The 12,442-nt window shown below is 31.4% G+C and overlaps 2 protein-coding genes across 3 annotated transcripts; both read left to right on the top strand.

Moving 5' to 3' along the window:
• The first annotated feature begins 729 nt into the window (after positions 1-729).
• On the top strand, positions 730-5,942 carry LOC126659495 (MLO-like protein 4). 2 transcript variants are annotated; one of them, XM_050352786.2, is made up of 15 exons: positions 730-1,294; positions 1,762-1,819; positions 2,009-2,238; positions 2,321-2,437; positions 2,534-2,594; positions 3,021-3,112; positions 3,396-3,470; positions 3,980-4,065; positions 4,153-4,202; positions 4,294-4,334; positions 4,441-4,611; positions 4,691-4,726; positions 4,930-4,997; positions 5,165-5,225; positions 5,380-5,942. In XM_050352786.2, the coding sequence occupies exons 1-15, from the start codon at positions 1,157-1,159 to the stop codon at positions 5,791-5,793; spliced, it is 1,698 nt and encodes a 565-aa protein (XP_050208743.1). In that variant the 5' UTR covers positions 730-1,156; the 3' UTR covers positions 5,794-5,942. The 2 variants fall into 2 exon arrangements, with proteins under 2 accessions (XP_050208743.1, XP_050208744.1); XM_050352787.2 differs by lacking the exon at positions 730-1,294 and adding an exon at positions 1,523-1,572.
• A 1,839-nt stretch (positions 5,943-7,781) lies between these two features.
• On the top strand, positions 7,782-8,913 carry LOC126660376 (multiple organellar RNA editing factor 1, mitochondrial-like). Its single transcript, XM_050353846.1, has 2 exons — positions 7,782-8,184; positions 8,575-8,913. The coding sequence occupies exons 1-2, from the start codon at positions 7,850-7,852 to the stop codon at positions 8,585-8,587; spliced, it is 348 nt and encodes a 115-aa protein (XP_050209803.1). The 5' UTR covers positions 7,782-7,849; the 3' UTR covers positions 8,588-8,913.
• Positions 8,914-12,442: the final 3,529 nt, after the last annotated feature.

The raw sequence follows: 12,442 nt of genomic DNA, 5'->3' as shown, positions 1-12,442 counted from the left end.
TAATTTCTTAATGAAATCCTTCCTTTGGCAAAAAAAAAGGATTCTAGTTATATAAGGTTGGTTTACTGTCAGCAAAATAGTGAGGCCTTCCACTTAGAAAGTTGTTTCAGTCAAGCTCTTAAACTTTTTTTTGAAAATTATCTTGGACCCACACCTACTTATTTAGAGGTTTAAATCGACATTGTTTCTATGAAAAGGTTCTTTTTTTTCTTTTTCTTTTTTTTTTTCTGTTCGAAAGCTAAAATTTTCATTAATAATAATAAAAATTATAAAGCTCTACATTGAGTAAATTATTATAAAAAGAATGACGAGAGCTGTAAATTTATAGTCATCGAATAGGTCTAAACTAACCAACAAGAATCACCCAAAATTTTTATTAGTGGAGTTAAATTTAAATTTTTATTTTTTATAATAATTTATAAATGATAGATATAATTTTTTTGCCCTTCTAAAATAAATTTCTGACTTCGTAACCTGCAGAGAGAGAAAGAGAGTAATGTACTTTGTAGAGTACATTTTATTAAAAATATAGATATTTTTTTTCTCAAATTAAAAATATAGATATTAGTACTAATAAAAACGAATTTTAAAATAAAAAATAAAATTATTAATAAAAGTGTTCCTTATCGAGTTAAAAGTTAACTAGGTGAACCGATTGGGTTGGGTAAGTAAATCAGTGGGCTACATTTGGTGAAGCACATGACAGACAGAAGCAGCTCTTCCCATGCAAATAAAAATGGGTTGCTAACTAAACCCCAAACAAAAACCAAATAAACAATTAATAAACTCAAACCCAACAATAATCTTCCATGTTCTCTTCATCTTAATAAATCTCTTAATAATGTCAAAAACTATCACTTTTAATCAACTTTCAAATTTATTTATTCTTATATTTCACTTCCCCATTTCCTGGATCCTACTCACTGTGATCCATCAACTTTTTCTTGAATCTTTTTTGATTACTTTGTAACGGAAAGCGCTTGTGGGAGAAATTAAATACACGAACGTAGCAGCAGAATGTTGTCCAGCGTTTATACCATTTTATTGATATTTTCTTGAATTTATTTTTCAAGAAACTGTAAAAAAGATTGAATCTTTCATGCAACCCACTTCAAAACTTTAAAAAAGAAGTGCAAAAAAGGTGTAAGTTTGAGTAATGGGGGAAGATAAAGAAGTGTTGATGAGAGCAGGGAGGTCTCTTGCTGAGACTCCTACTTACTCTGTTGCTTCAGTGATTACTGTCTTGGTTTTTGTTTGCTTCATGGTTCAACGCTCTATTTATAGATTTGGAAAGGTATTGATGAGTTTTCTTAAGTTTAAAATGTTGGAAAAAGAATGTAGTTTTGTTAGAATGGTTGTTTGGTTGCTGAGAAAATGTGGGATTGCTAAAAAAAATTGAGCTTTTAACTGTCTATGTCATAAATATGGGCCCAAATTAACTTTTTCAGAAAAGTCTGGAGTTTAAAATGTTGGAAGGAAATATAGTTTTGTCAGAATGGCTGTTTGGTTGCTGAGAAAATGTGGGATTGTTAAAAGAATTGAGCTTTCAACTGTCTGTGTCATGAATAGAGAGTTGGGTCCTACTAAGCTTTTTCAGATTTTTTTTACCCCTTTAGGGTGGCTCAAGTGAAATAGTGAAAATGACTGTATAGATTGGATTTGAAAGTTCATTTGGTTTGAAAATTTTCTTATGTTGAAGACTTGATTTTTAATTTTCTTTGGAAAGAAAATGTCTGATTTTGTTTATGCTTCTGTGTACAGTGGTTGAAGAAGACTAGAAGGAAGGCTCTGTTTGCTTCTCTGGAGAAAATTAAAGAAGGTGAGCTTTTATTATTTAAGTACTTTAAGAACATGAAACAGAAATTATGAGTTCATGGTTTTGTGTCTTAATTTAAACAATTCATTTTTCTTTCTTTGTATTTAAGTTAGTTGTTAGTGTAAGAATTAAAATATTGGACATAGTAATGAAATCGAGATATGGGTATTAATCTCCCATTCTTCTTGTTAGAGCTGATGCTGCTTGGGCTTATATCTTTGTTGTTGGCGCAATGGGCACGATGGATATCTGAGATTTGTGTAAATTCATCTCTTTTCAGCAGCAAATTCTACCTTTGCTCCGAGGAGGATTATGGCATTACTAAAAATGTCGTCTTTAAAAGCTCGTCGTCGTTTTTACTTAACAAGTCTGATATTCCTCCTAAAGGGATAACCGTTCGAACGTCTCATCAATGCGGTGAAGTAAATTACTTATCTTTTCTGCTTGGAATATTTCGTAGTGGTTGGTGAACCAGCTGTGATAATTATAATAAGCTAATTGCAGGGTCGTGAGCCGTTTGTTTCGTTGGAGGGTCTAGAGCAACTCCACCAGTTTCTGTTTGTTCTTGGTATAACTCATGTTCTTTACAGCTGTGTAGCTGTTGGTCTGGCCATGAGTAAGGTACTTCATTAATTTGATGGTCCTAGCTTAACAAACTTATTAATATATATGCAGTTCTGCATTTTAATGTGCACTTTGCCTTTTCTGTCTGCTTAGATTTACAGCTGGAGGAAATGGGAAAACCAAGCCATCTTAGTAGTCGATGGAAGTTTACAAGGTACGTTAAATAAGTAATCAATAAAAGCGGATTATTTAAGGCCTGCTTAAATCAATAATAGTTTGTCTGTTCTCAAGAATAGGCCACACGGTTTCATGTTGAGCAAATGCCCTCCTGTTATATAGTCAGCAAAATCCAATTTCCTCGGAAATGTTGTCGCACAGAGAAAAAAATCTTAACCTGCTGATTTTTACTATAATTTTGAAAATGCATTTCGGACATGATTTATTCGACATGAATTTACACGAACTAATAAGTCTGAAGTGATGATTAAGATTTTGCATATCAGATAGTTAAAGAGAATGATGTAATAAAGAAGCAAAAGAGATGTAGCTACTTGTTTTTTATTTCCATTTGTATCGTGTTGCTATCTAAGGATGTTTCGATAGTATCCGAACTTTTTTCATTTTGTAATTCGTTTTACAGCAAAGAAAACCAGGGTGATGAGGCGACAAACTACCTTTGTTTTCCACCATACATCTCATCCATGGAGCAGGAGTCGTATTCTCATTTGGATGGTGAATTTCTTTTCTTAATATATGTCATCACTAAGTGTTTCTTCGTGCTGAAAATGTTACTATAACATAGTCAACAATTTGAAAATGGCTCTGATTGATAGCTGATATGATATTTATAACAGAAGGGTTGAATGTTGGTAAGTGAATATGTTAGGATTTACACATAGATTCTTTTCTAGTTGTCATTTTCTCGTCATCTCCTTTCTCTCTTAGTTTTCAATTGTTGGTACAGTACTGGAGATTGATTTAGTATTTTCTTAACGAAAGTTGTCTATTTTTGCAGCTATGCTTTCTTCGACAATTTAAGAGTTCTATAAAGAGATCCGACTACTTGGCATTGCGATTGGGTTTCATCACCGTGGGTATCTAACTTCTACTGATGTCATAATTTACTCACTACTTCTAACTAGCACGTAAAATAAATTTTTTAATAAGAAAAGAATATAAATATATGATTATCAGATTTAAGAAGCACTTCTGAAAACGAAAACAAAATTCCGACACCCAGGACTCAAGAAGTTTCAGTGCAACATAGCACTGGAGCTTACTTCAAAAGTTCATTTTGATCTTCTTTGTCGACAAAGATAACGCATAACGTCACTCATAGATTGGACTTAGCATTGATGTTTACTTCCTGACCATTATATTAATTCAAACAAACCAACTACCGTGATTATCTCGAAACATGTATTGGTATTACATATTCCGTTTTACTCAATAATTTTATGTTATTGAGTTTTTTTTTTTTTGAAATCATGTTATTGAGTTATTCTGTTCTTTTTAGTCATTGATTTCATCTGATGTTTCCTATTTCTTCTACCTTCTACTGAAACCATTTTGGATTGCATTTGTTTCCCATTCTGCCAGAAGCATAAATTACCACTTTCTTACAATTTCCATAACTATATGGTCCGGAGCATGGAAGATGAATTTCACGGCATTCTGGGGATAAGGTATTGCATTCTACCTACTTGGGTATGTTTCCTGTTGCAAGGTAGGATCAATACAAGGCAAAGTAACTCATTCTAACAATTTTGCAGCTGGCCGCTTTGGGGTTATGCAATAATATGCATCTTCATAAATATTCATGGTACGTGATCACATCTTGTGAAATGCAAAGGATAAATGTTCACATAATTTAAGCTATAGTATTCGGATGGTGACGTTATTCGAATATGCAGGTTTAAACATTTACTTTTGGCTCTCATTCATTCCTGCCATTGTAAGTAGTATAATCATTCTTTTTGCAATTTTACGTATTTGTTTTTCTACAATTGTAGTAAGTTAATGAATAATGTTTTCTTTCATGATTGCTTCATATGTCAAAGCTTGTGATGTTGGTCGGGACAAAGCTTCAGCATGTTGTTTCCACATTAGCCCTTGAAGTTATGGAGCAAACAGGTCCATCTATCGCCGATCAAGTAAAGCCTCGAGATGATCTGTTTTGGTTTGGAAAACCGGAGATATTGTTAAGGCTGATTCAATTTATCATATTTCAGGTGATGATCTTGGTCCAAACCTTTTATCTAATAATTACATTTATATATTGTCCTCATTAATTGTTTTTCATTTATGCAGAATGCCTTTGAAATGGCAACATTCATATGGTCCTTGGTAAGACTAAATTTCCGTATTCTCCTTTACATGTGATTTTGTTGTTTGTCGACCAAGATACTGCTCTAGCATGCGATATTTATCATACCATGTCGTACTTTTGTCTATAATATATGTGCATACACAAACTTTCTCTACAAAATAATTATATATTTATTTCCATCTAACTAAAGCTGTTGTAATGAATTAATTACTGTGTTTAGTGGGGATTCAAGCAAAGATCATGCTTCATGAAAAACCATTTGATGGTCGTAATACGGCTGGTCTCTGGGTATGTTTCTTGCTTAGCTATGCAGTTCTTTTGCCAGTTTTAACTCTTTTTAACTAATCCGAATCATAAAGTCTTGGATCATTCAAATTTGGTTCGGATGCCTTGATTTTAAGGAAAGATCTATAATGTAACTGTTGTATTTAAATCGCTTCTATCGATGAATGCAGGATTCTTGTTCAATTCTGGTGCAGCTACAGCACTGTACCACTGAATGTCATTGTTACTCAGGTTTGCGGAATATTTGCTCAACGAACACTAATCTAACTCTATCATCCATATCTTCTTGCAATTCGCGCGAAGTAGATTCTGCGATTTAGTTGCATTACAGCATTTTATTAATATGAAAGAAACTGTGTTTAACTGCCTATTACGGTGACTGTAGATGGGATCCCGGTGTAAGAAAGCGTTAGTTACCGAGAGTGTTAGAGAGTCACTTCACAGCTGGTGTAAGAGAGGGAAGGAGAGGTCTAAGCATTCATTCGCAACAAGATCGGTCTGCTCGCTCGATACAACAATCGACGAGGGAGATGAAGTAACGGTTGCATCGGGGACTATATCTCGATCATCTTCCTTAGGCTCATTGAATGAGGCAACAACAACAGTGGCGCCTCCCGAACATGAAGAAGATGCTTGTGATGACACTTCAAATACTCATCAAATCGAGCTCTCCTTGCGGATTGAAGAGTACTTAAATGACAGTACATCACATGCTCCTATAATCGAGGAAGATGACAATGCAGGCAACAGAGAGGAACCAAGAGTTGAGACTCTAGCAGAAGTGTTTCAAAGGACTTGAGTGTATTCTCCTCTTTAATTCTATTCTCTTGTTCCTCAAGTTGTAACCTTCAACCTGAAAGTGAAAGCTGCATCAGTTTTAGGTTAGAATTACAAAGTGAAACAAAAAGTATTAAATGATAACTTAATTTATAGTTTCATAAAGGCTAATCACCTGTAAAACTACCGACCTTTCATTTTTTTTTCAATAACACCCTCACCTTGTAAAAACTTCAATAGCACTCTATTTCGCATTTTTACGTTTCAATAGCACCCTAAAGTATTAAATTGAACTATTTTCAGTTGGATAAAATTCAAAATAAGTCCTTTATATTTACCACATATTCTAAATAATATTAAATGTTATAAATATTACAAAAAAACTATCTTCTCCATATTTAAAGATGAATAATAATAAAAAAAATTATTTAATTAAAATAATTAAAATCCGAGCAATCGCCACTTTCCCAAATCCGTTACCGACTCTTTCGCACCGCAATTCGCTATTTTTTTTTTGGAAAACACCATAGAGGAAGAAAAAAATTCTTCCTTGTTCTTGAGGAAGAACAAAGTTCTTCCTCAAGAACTCATCCTCCATGTGAGGATGGAGGACAAGCTGTTCTCGTCCTCCCATGGAGGACGAATCTCGTCCTCCCATGGGAGGACGAACAGATCTTTTCGTCCTCCCATGGGAGGACGAGATCTGTTCGTCCTCCCATGGGAGGACGAGAACAGAGCTGCTGTTCGTCCTCCCATGGGAGGACGAGAACAGCTCGTCCTCTCATGGAGGACGAGCTCTGTTTGTCCTCCATGGGAGGACGAGCTCGTCCTCCCATGGAGGATGATGGTGGAGAAGCGGCGGGTGGCGGGGTGAGGAGGAGACCGGAAAAATGTAGAGTTGAAATTAATATTTTTTTAATTTTTTATTTAAATTAGTGGGGAAAAGGGCTTATTTGGATGTTTTTTAAGTTAAGGGATGTGTTTGTATTTGTTTAATTAGAAAAAGGTATAAAATGATCCTTTCATTTAGTTATTTTATTAAATTTAATCCTTATAATAATAAAATCATCTATTTTTTTAAATTTAGTGTGCTATTGAAACGTAAAAATGCGAAATAGAGTGCTATTGAAGTTTTTACAAGGTGAGGGTGTTATTGAAAAAAAAATGAAAGGTCGGTAGTTTTACAGGTGATTAGCCTTTCATAAACTATATCATACTTGATTTTTTAGGTCAGTGAACTATAGTGTTTTTACAAAACCGTTACTAAATTATAGAAAGTTACAAAATGGCTAACGAGCTATAGTATTATTACATAAAGGTTGTCAAACTATAAAAAGTTGCAAAATAATTATCGACTTATAGTTATTTTTACAAAATAGTTACCTAATTGTTTCTTTTTATTAAAAAGTTATCTTACTATATATATATATATATATATATATATATATATATATATATATATATATATATATATATATATATATATATATATATATATATAATTTTTTGTCCACATTATCTGGTAATCCATTTGTAAAAACATAATACTCCAGTAATCAATCTATAACTTTTAATAGTTTGGTAACGTTTTTGTAAAAAAGTAGTTCGATGAACTTAAAAATATTTAATCTTATATATAGCTCATTGGTTAATGTCTTCAAAATTAAAAGTATAAAAAATAAATATTGATAAATACTCCATCAGTCCTATTTTAAAACTTTCATTTAATTTTACACAAAAAGTAAGAAAGCACTAAAAAGGCATTAATTATTGTGTTTTGCCAATAGTGAAATTTTCCATATCATCTCTTCAGAGGCGATTTAGAGAAGGGTAAAAGAAATGTTTAATGTAAAAGATTTTAAAATAGAAATGAAATTTTTAAAATATGATATTTCAAAATGAAATATGAAACTTCCAAAATGGTACAGAAGGAGAAATAATGAAGGTATTAAATGTGTCCTAAAATAGAAACAATATAGATTTTACTTGCAGAGCACTCATCCCCTGCAATAAAATCCATTACTCTTCAAACATCCTTAAACCCCTAGAAAACCCTGACATCTCCGCCGCTAGCCACCATGGCTTTACAGTTAACCCGCCTCCGTCGAGCGCTAACGTCCCTCTCAACGCTCCACCGCTCTCAATCCTCTACAATAATAACCCCAACTTCACCTCCGCTCCCTCTTCCCCAATCGCACGTACAACCGCCATTAATATGCTCCCCTTTTCAAACGCGGTTGTTTAGGGTATCAGGACCGTCGCTAACTTCTTTAAAAGATATTATGGTTGATTTTGAAGGCTGTGACTTTAATCACTGGATGATTGTTGTTCATTTTCCTGGATATCCGGCGCCTACACCCGAAGAAATGGTGGCTACTTATGAGAGAATTTGCGCTGAGGGACTTGGTATTAGGTTGGTTGTTTTGAATTTGTGTGTTCATATTTTATTTCTTGGAAATTTTTATTCTCATGTTTAGCAATTAGATAAAGTGTTTGAATTGAAGCTTACAAAAAATATATACCAAACAGACCCTTAATATTTGTTATGTTTAGTAATCCAAAGCTATTAAACTCTATAGGGTTACTACTTCTACTTAGTAATCCAAAGCAATGTAAGAACATCTAATAATAAAAGAAATAAATAATAATTGAATATTCTGCTATCGCAAACGTTCGTTAGCTTATTGTAAAAACGACGTGACACAACTGTTGCGTAGGATACATGTTCCACAACTCGGCCTTCTAACACCTCCTTTAGTTGATTTTGTTAATTATTTAGTTTGAATGTTGTTGTGCATCCCAGGAGACCAATATGAGAATGGGGTAATAACACGCAAACCAACTACAAACTATGATATCCAGATGAGACAGGAGAGGAAACCAAAACATAATCATGGACGGATCACCGACTGCTTTCCTAGAAAAGTCTGGGGATGCTATCATGCTATGTTTGACAAGACTGGTAAACTTTTAAAATAGAGTGTGTTTAGTAAATGATGTCTTGGATATACGAAAATATGAGTAATTCTACTCCTATCAATAGGTATAGTTCGCGTCTGCGAACCATAAGTCGCGCTCGCGACTTAAGCCTGTCGCACCCGCGTATTTCTTTTTTAGAAGACTGTTTTAAATTACGGAGTTGTTGCACTACTTTTTTTGCAAAAAAAATATTGATATACTCAATAATAAAAAGAGCATACTTATTTTTTACTCTTTTTCGTTTTAATATCATATCACATAGACTTTGTTTAATACGAAATGTGAATTTACAAAGAAACTCAAAATTCAAATTGCTTAAATAAGATGAATTTTGTGTTGCTGTATAAAATTTGAACGACCTTTGAAAAAAGTAAGTGATTAGATTTTTTTTTAATAATTAAAAGTAATTTGTTAAAGTTATATTACATTAATTAAAGATTTATAAATTACAAATACTTGATTTTGCTATTTTATAGCTATTTTTCGAAACACATGTTGAATTTTCATATTTGATTTTTATATTTGTATAAGTAGCATACTAGCATTGTATCTATAAAAAACAAATAAATAATTATGTTTGAATCGCTAAACATAATAATTTTCATGATAGCTCTTTTATAAACGAAACATATTAATTATCATGAAAATGTAATCATATTATATCTCTATTAGCATTATGTTGAATTCTTTAAATCTTCAGAATACATAAAATCTAGATTCAAGAAAGGGGTTAGAGTGGACACATTCAGAAAAATAGAATTATGAACACTTATTTATTACCTTTGCTATTGTTTTACAACACCAAATGCATAAATTATAGCAATGTCATAATTTAGCAATTTGATTGTTCCTTAACATACAAAGTCTGAAAGCAAAAGATAAACACTTGCGTAGTTTTTCCAAAATTACACATAAGCCCTTAAACTAATTTTAGATACAATTAAACTCCCTTTATTTTTAAAATGAAATAAATAACCTCTTTTGTCAAACACCATTAAAAACACCCATTAATTGCTCACATGTCTCTAATACCCATATAGAAAAAAATATTTAAAAATAATTTTAATGTTTAAAATATTTTACCAAAAACTTGAGTGGTCAAGTGTCCAAAAAATATATTAAAATGGTTTAACTGCTCTTTCCAAAATAATTTGAAGATTTTTTACACAATTTGAAAACATCAAAGGCTGAAGTGGCCCAAAATATACTAAAAGAGTTTATTTGTTATTTTTAATGATTTTAAAGGGATTTATTTTGTATCTTTTGTCATTTTAAAAGATATACCAATGAACCAAGTGAAATAAGAGAGAAGTAAAAACAATAGACATTCATTAATTTTCACCGGGACATATAATATTTGTTTGATAATTGTTCTTTTTTTGTGCTATGATAAAGACAAATTTAATCGTTGACTAAAAAAGAATCAATTTTTGAAAAAAAAAACACAAATAACATACAAAAAGAAATTTAATAGAAAATACTTAATTTAACTATATTGCTATGTTATATAGTCTAGCCAAGTGAATTAAAAATGAAAAGCATATATATCCACCATAACACCTCCATTTATCAAATAAACTTTATAATCCAGAAATTAGAAAAACTATTCCTGTCCCTCAAACTGATCAACCAACAATATTTATTAAGTTGGCAATGGACTGAGGAATTTTATCTTTTAAAATTGCATTCAGTGTTGCAACATTATTTCTAGTTCTAGTTTACAAATTCAACAACACATACCTATGAAGATTTTTTTACTTCGTTAAGGATTCAAACACCAGACTTAATTAAATCTCATCAAATTTGTGGTCCTTAATTCATATATGGAAATCTGAGTCAAAGTTTATCATATAGCTGATCAAAATAATGATTGATCATAGAGATTTTATTTATATCATCATGTTTTTATTTGTGATATATATGATCAATATGATCAATTGTCTGTATTACGTAAAGCTAACCCTAAGACCTAAGACCAATTTAATTTGAACAATTAGTGAAATAATAAAATAGTGTAGATTGATCAATTGTTTGTATTATTTATTTTTGCACATTTAAAACTAACCCCAAAACCTGCATTTTTTTATCAAAACCATCCAATTTGGGCAATTAGAAAATTAATAAAATGGTGTAGATAGATTAAAGTGGTAATTTTTCAAAATACATGTTTTGACATTTTATTTACAACTTTACATTGCAAGTTTTGACTTTTCTTTTCTGATTTTTTTCATTTACGAAAAATATTTTTTTTTAATTTCATAAATACCTTTTTCGGTTTTCAATTTCGGTTTTCGTTTTTTTCTGTTCGGTCGATTCGACGACAATTTTTTTTATATAGTGTAAGATTAGTGTATATATAGTGTTAATTTTTATTTTTTATAGATTTTTTTCCTAGAATTTTTTATTTTATTTTTTATAGTGTAACAATAGTGTATATATAGTGTTTTTATGATGTTTATATAGTATAAAATTAGTGTGTATATAGTGTATAAGTAGTGTATAAGCAGTGTATAAGTAGTGTATTTATGGCATTTTATAGTGTTTTTTGTGATTTAACCATGAAACACTGCAAATACACCATAAACACTACAAATACACCATAAACACTGCAAATACACCATAAACACTGTAAATGCACCATAAATATACTAAAAACGGCAGAAATAGACTATTAATACACCAAAAATACACTAAAACGTAAAAATATTATAAAATTATTACAAATGCACCATAAATCAATATTTTCTTTACAAATTCAGTAGCAATAAACAAATTTATGAATAAGAGAAGACAAAATAAATAATTATATGAATAATATAACAATTTTATAAACAAAAAATTATAGATCTACAGTAATTTATTTATAAAATATTTAAATAATTAAAAAAACCTAAAAAATTGCACAAATCTAAAAACGAGTCGAGAAATCCATAGCGCGAACGGAAAAGACGAACAGACTAGCGCGAACGGAAAAGACGAACAGACTAGCGCGAACGGAAAAGACGAACGGAAAAACGACCGGAAACGACGAGAAATCCATCGGAAGTAGACGAACGGAAGCGCGACCGGATAGACGAACGGAAAAGACGCACGGAAAAGTAATCGGAGAAGATAAACTGAAAATCAAATGAAAAAGAAGAAGAAAAGAGGAGAGAACTTTGAGAGAGAAGAGAGAGAAAAAAAGGTGGCTATGTAAAAGTTTAACCTAAAATGAGACAAGACTTCTTTATATAGTGGGTATTTTGGTAAATAAGTTGGCAAATTAGGTAGCCTTGGATAAAGGGAAGATTAGGATAATACTCTATTTTCTAAAATAATTTGATTTCCTACCTCAATAAAGAAAAGATAGAGAAAATACCTCATAATTTTAATGCTTTTATTTTTTTACTCTAAAACATATTTATATTGTAATTATACCTACTTTCTATTAATTTTTTTACTCTAAGTATTTTATATGACAGTTGTCATATTTTTACATTTCTCTTTTTTTTTCTCTCCTCTCTCCTCTCTCTTCTTCTTCTTCTTCTTCTTCTTCTTCTTCTCCTCCTGTGTTACTTTTTTTCTTCGTCAATTTTTTTTTTCTTTTTTATTTCTTCTCCATTTTTCTTTCTTCGCCGTACCTTCATCGCTTCGCCGCCGTTTCTTCATTGCTCCACCGTCACTGCATTATTCAATCATATTTTATTTTCTCT

Source organism: Mercurialis annua, linkage group LG8 (genome assembly GCF_937616625.2).
Source record: "Mercurialis annua linkage group LG8, ddMerAnnu1.2, whole genome shotgun sequence".
Classification (NCBI taxonomy): domain Eukaryota; kingdom Viridiplantae; phylum Streptophyta; class Magnoliopsida; order Malpighiales; family Euphorbiaceae; genus Mercurialis; species Mercurialis annua.
Note: the sequence above shows the minus strand (reverse complement) of the source record. Positions and strands in the feature narration are given on the sequence as shown.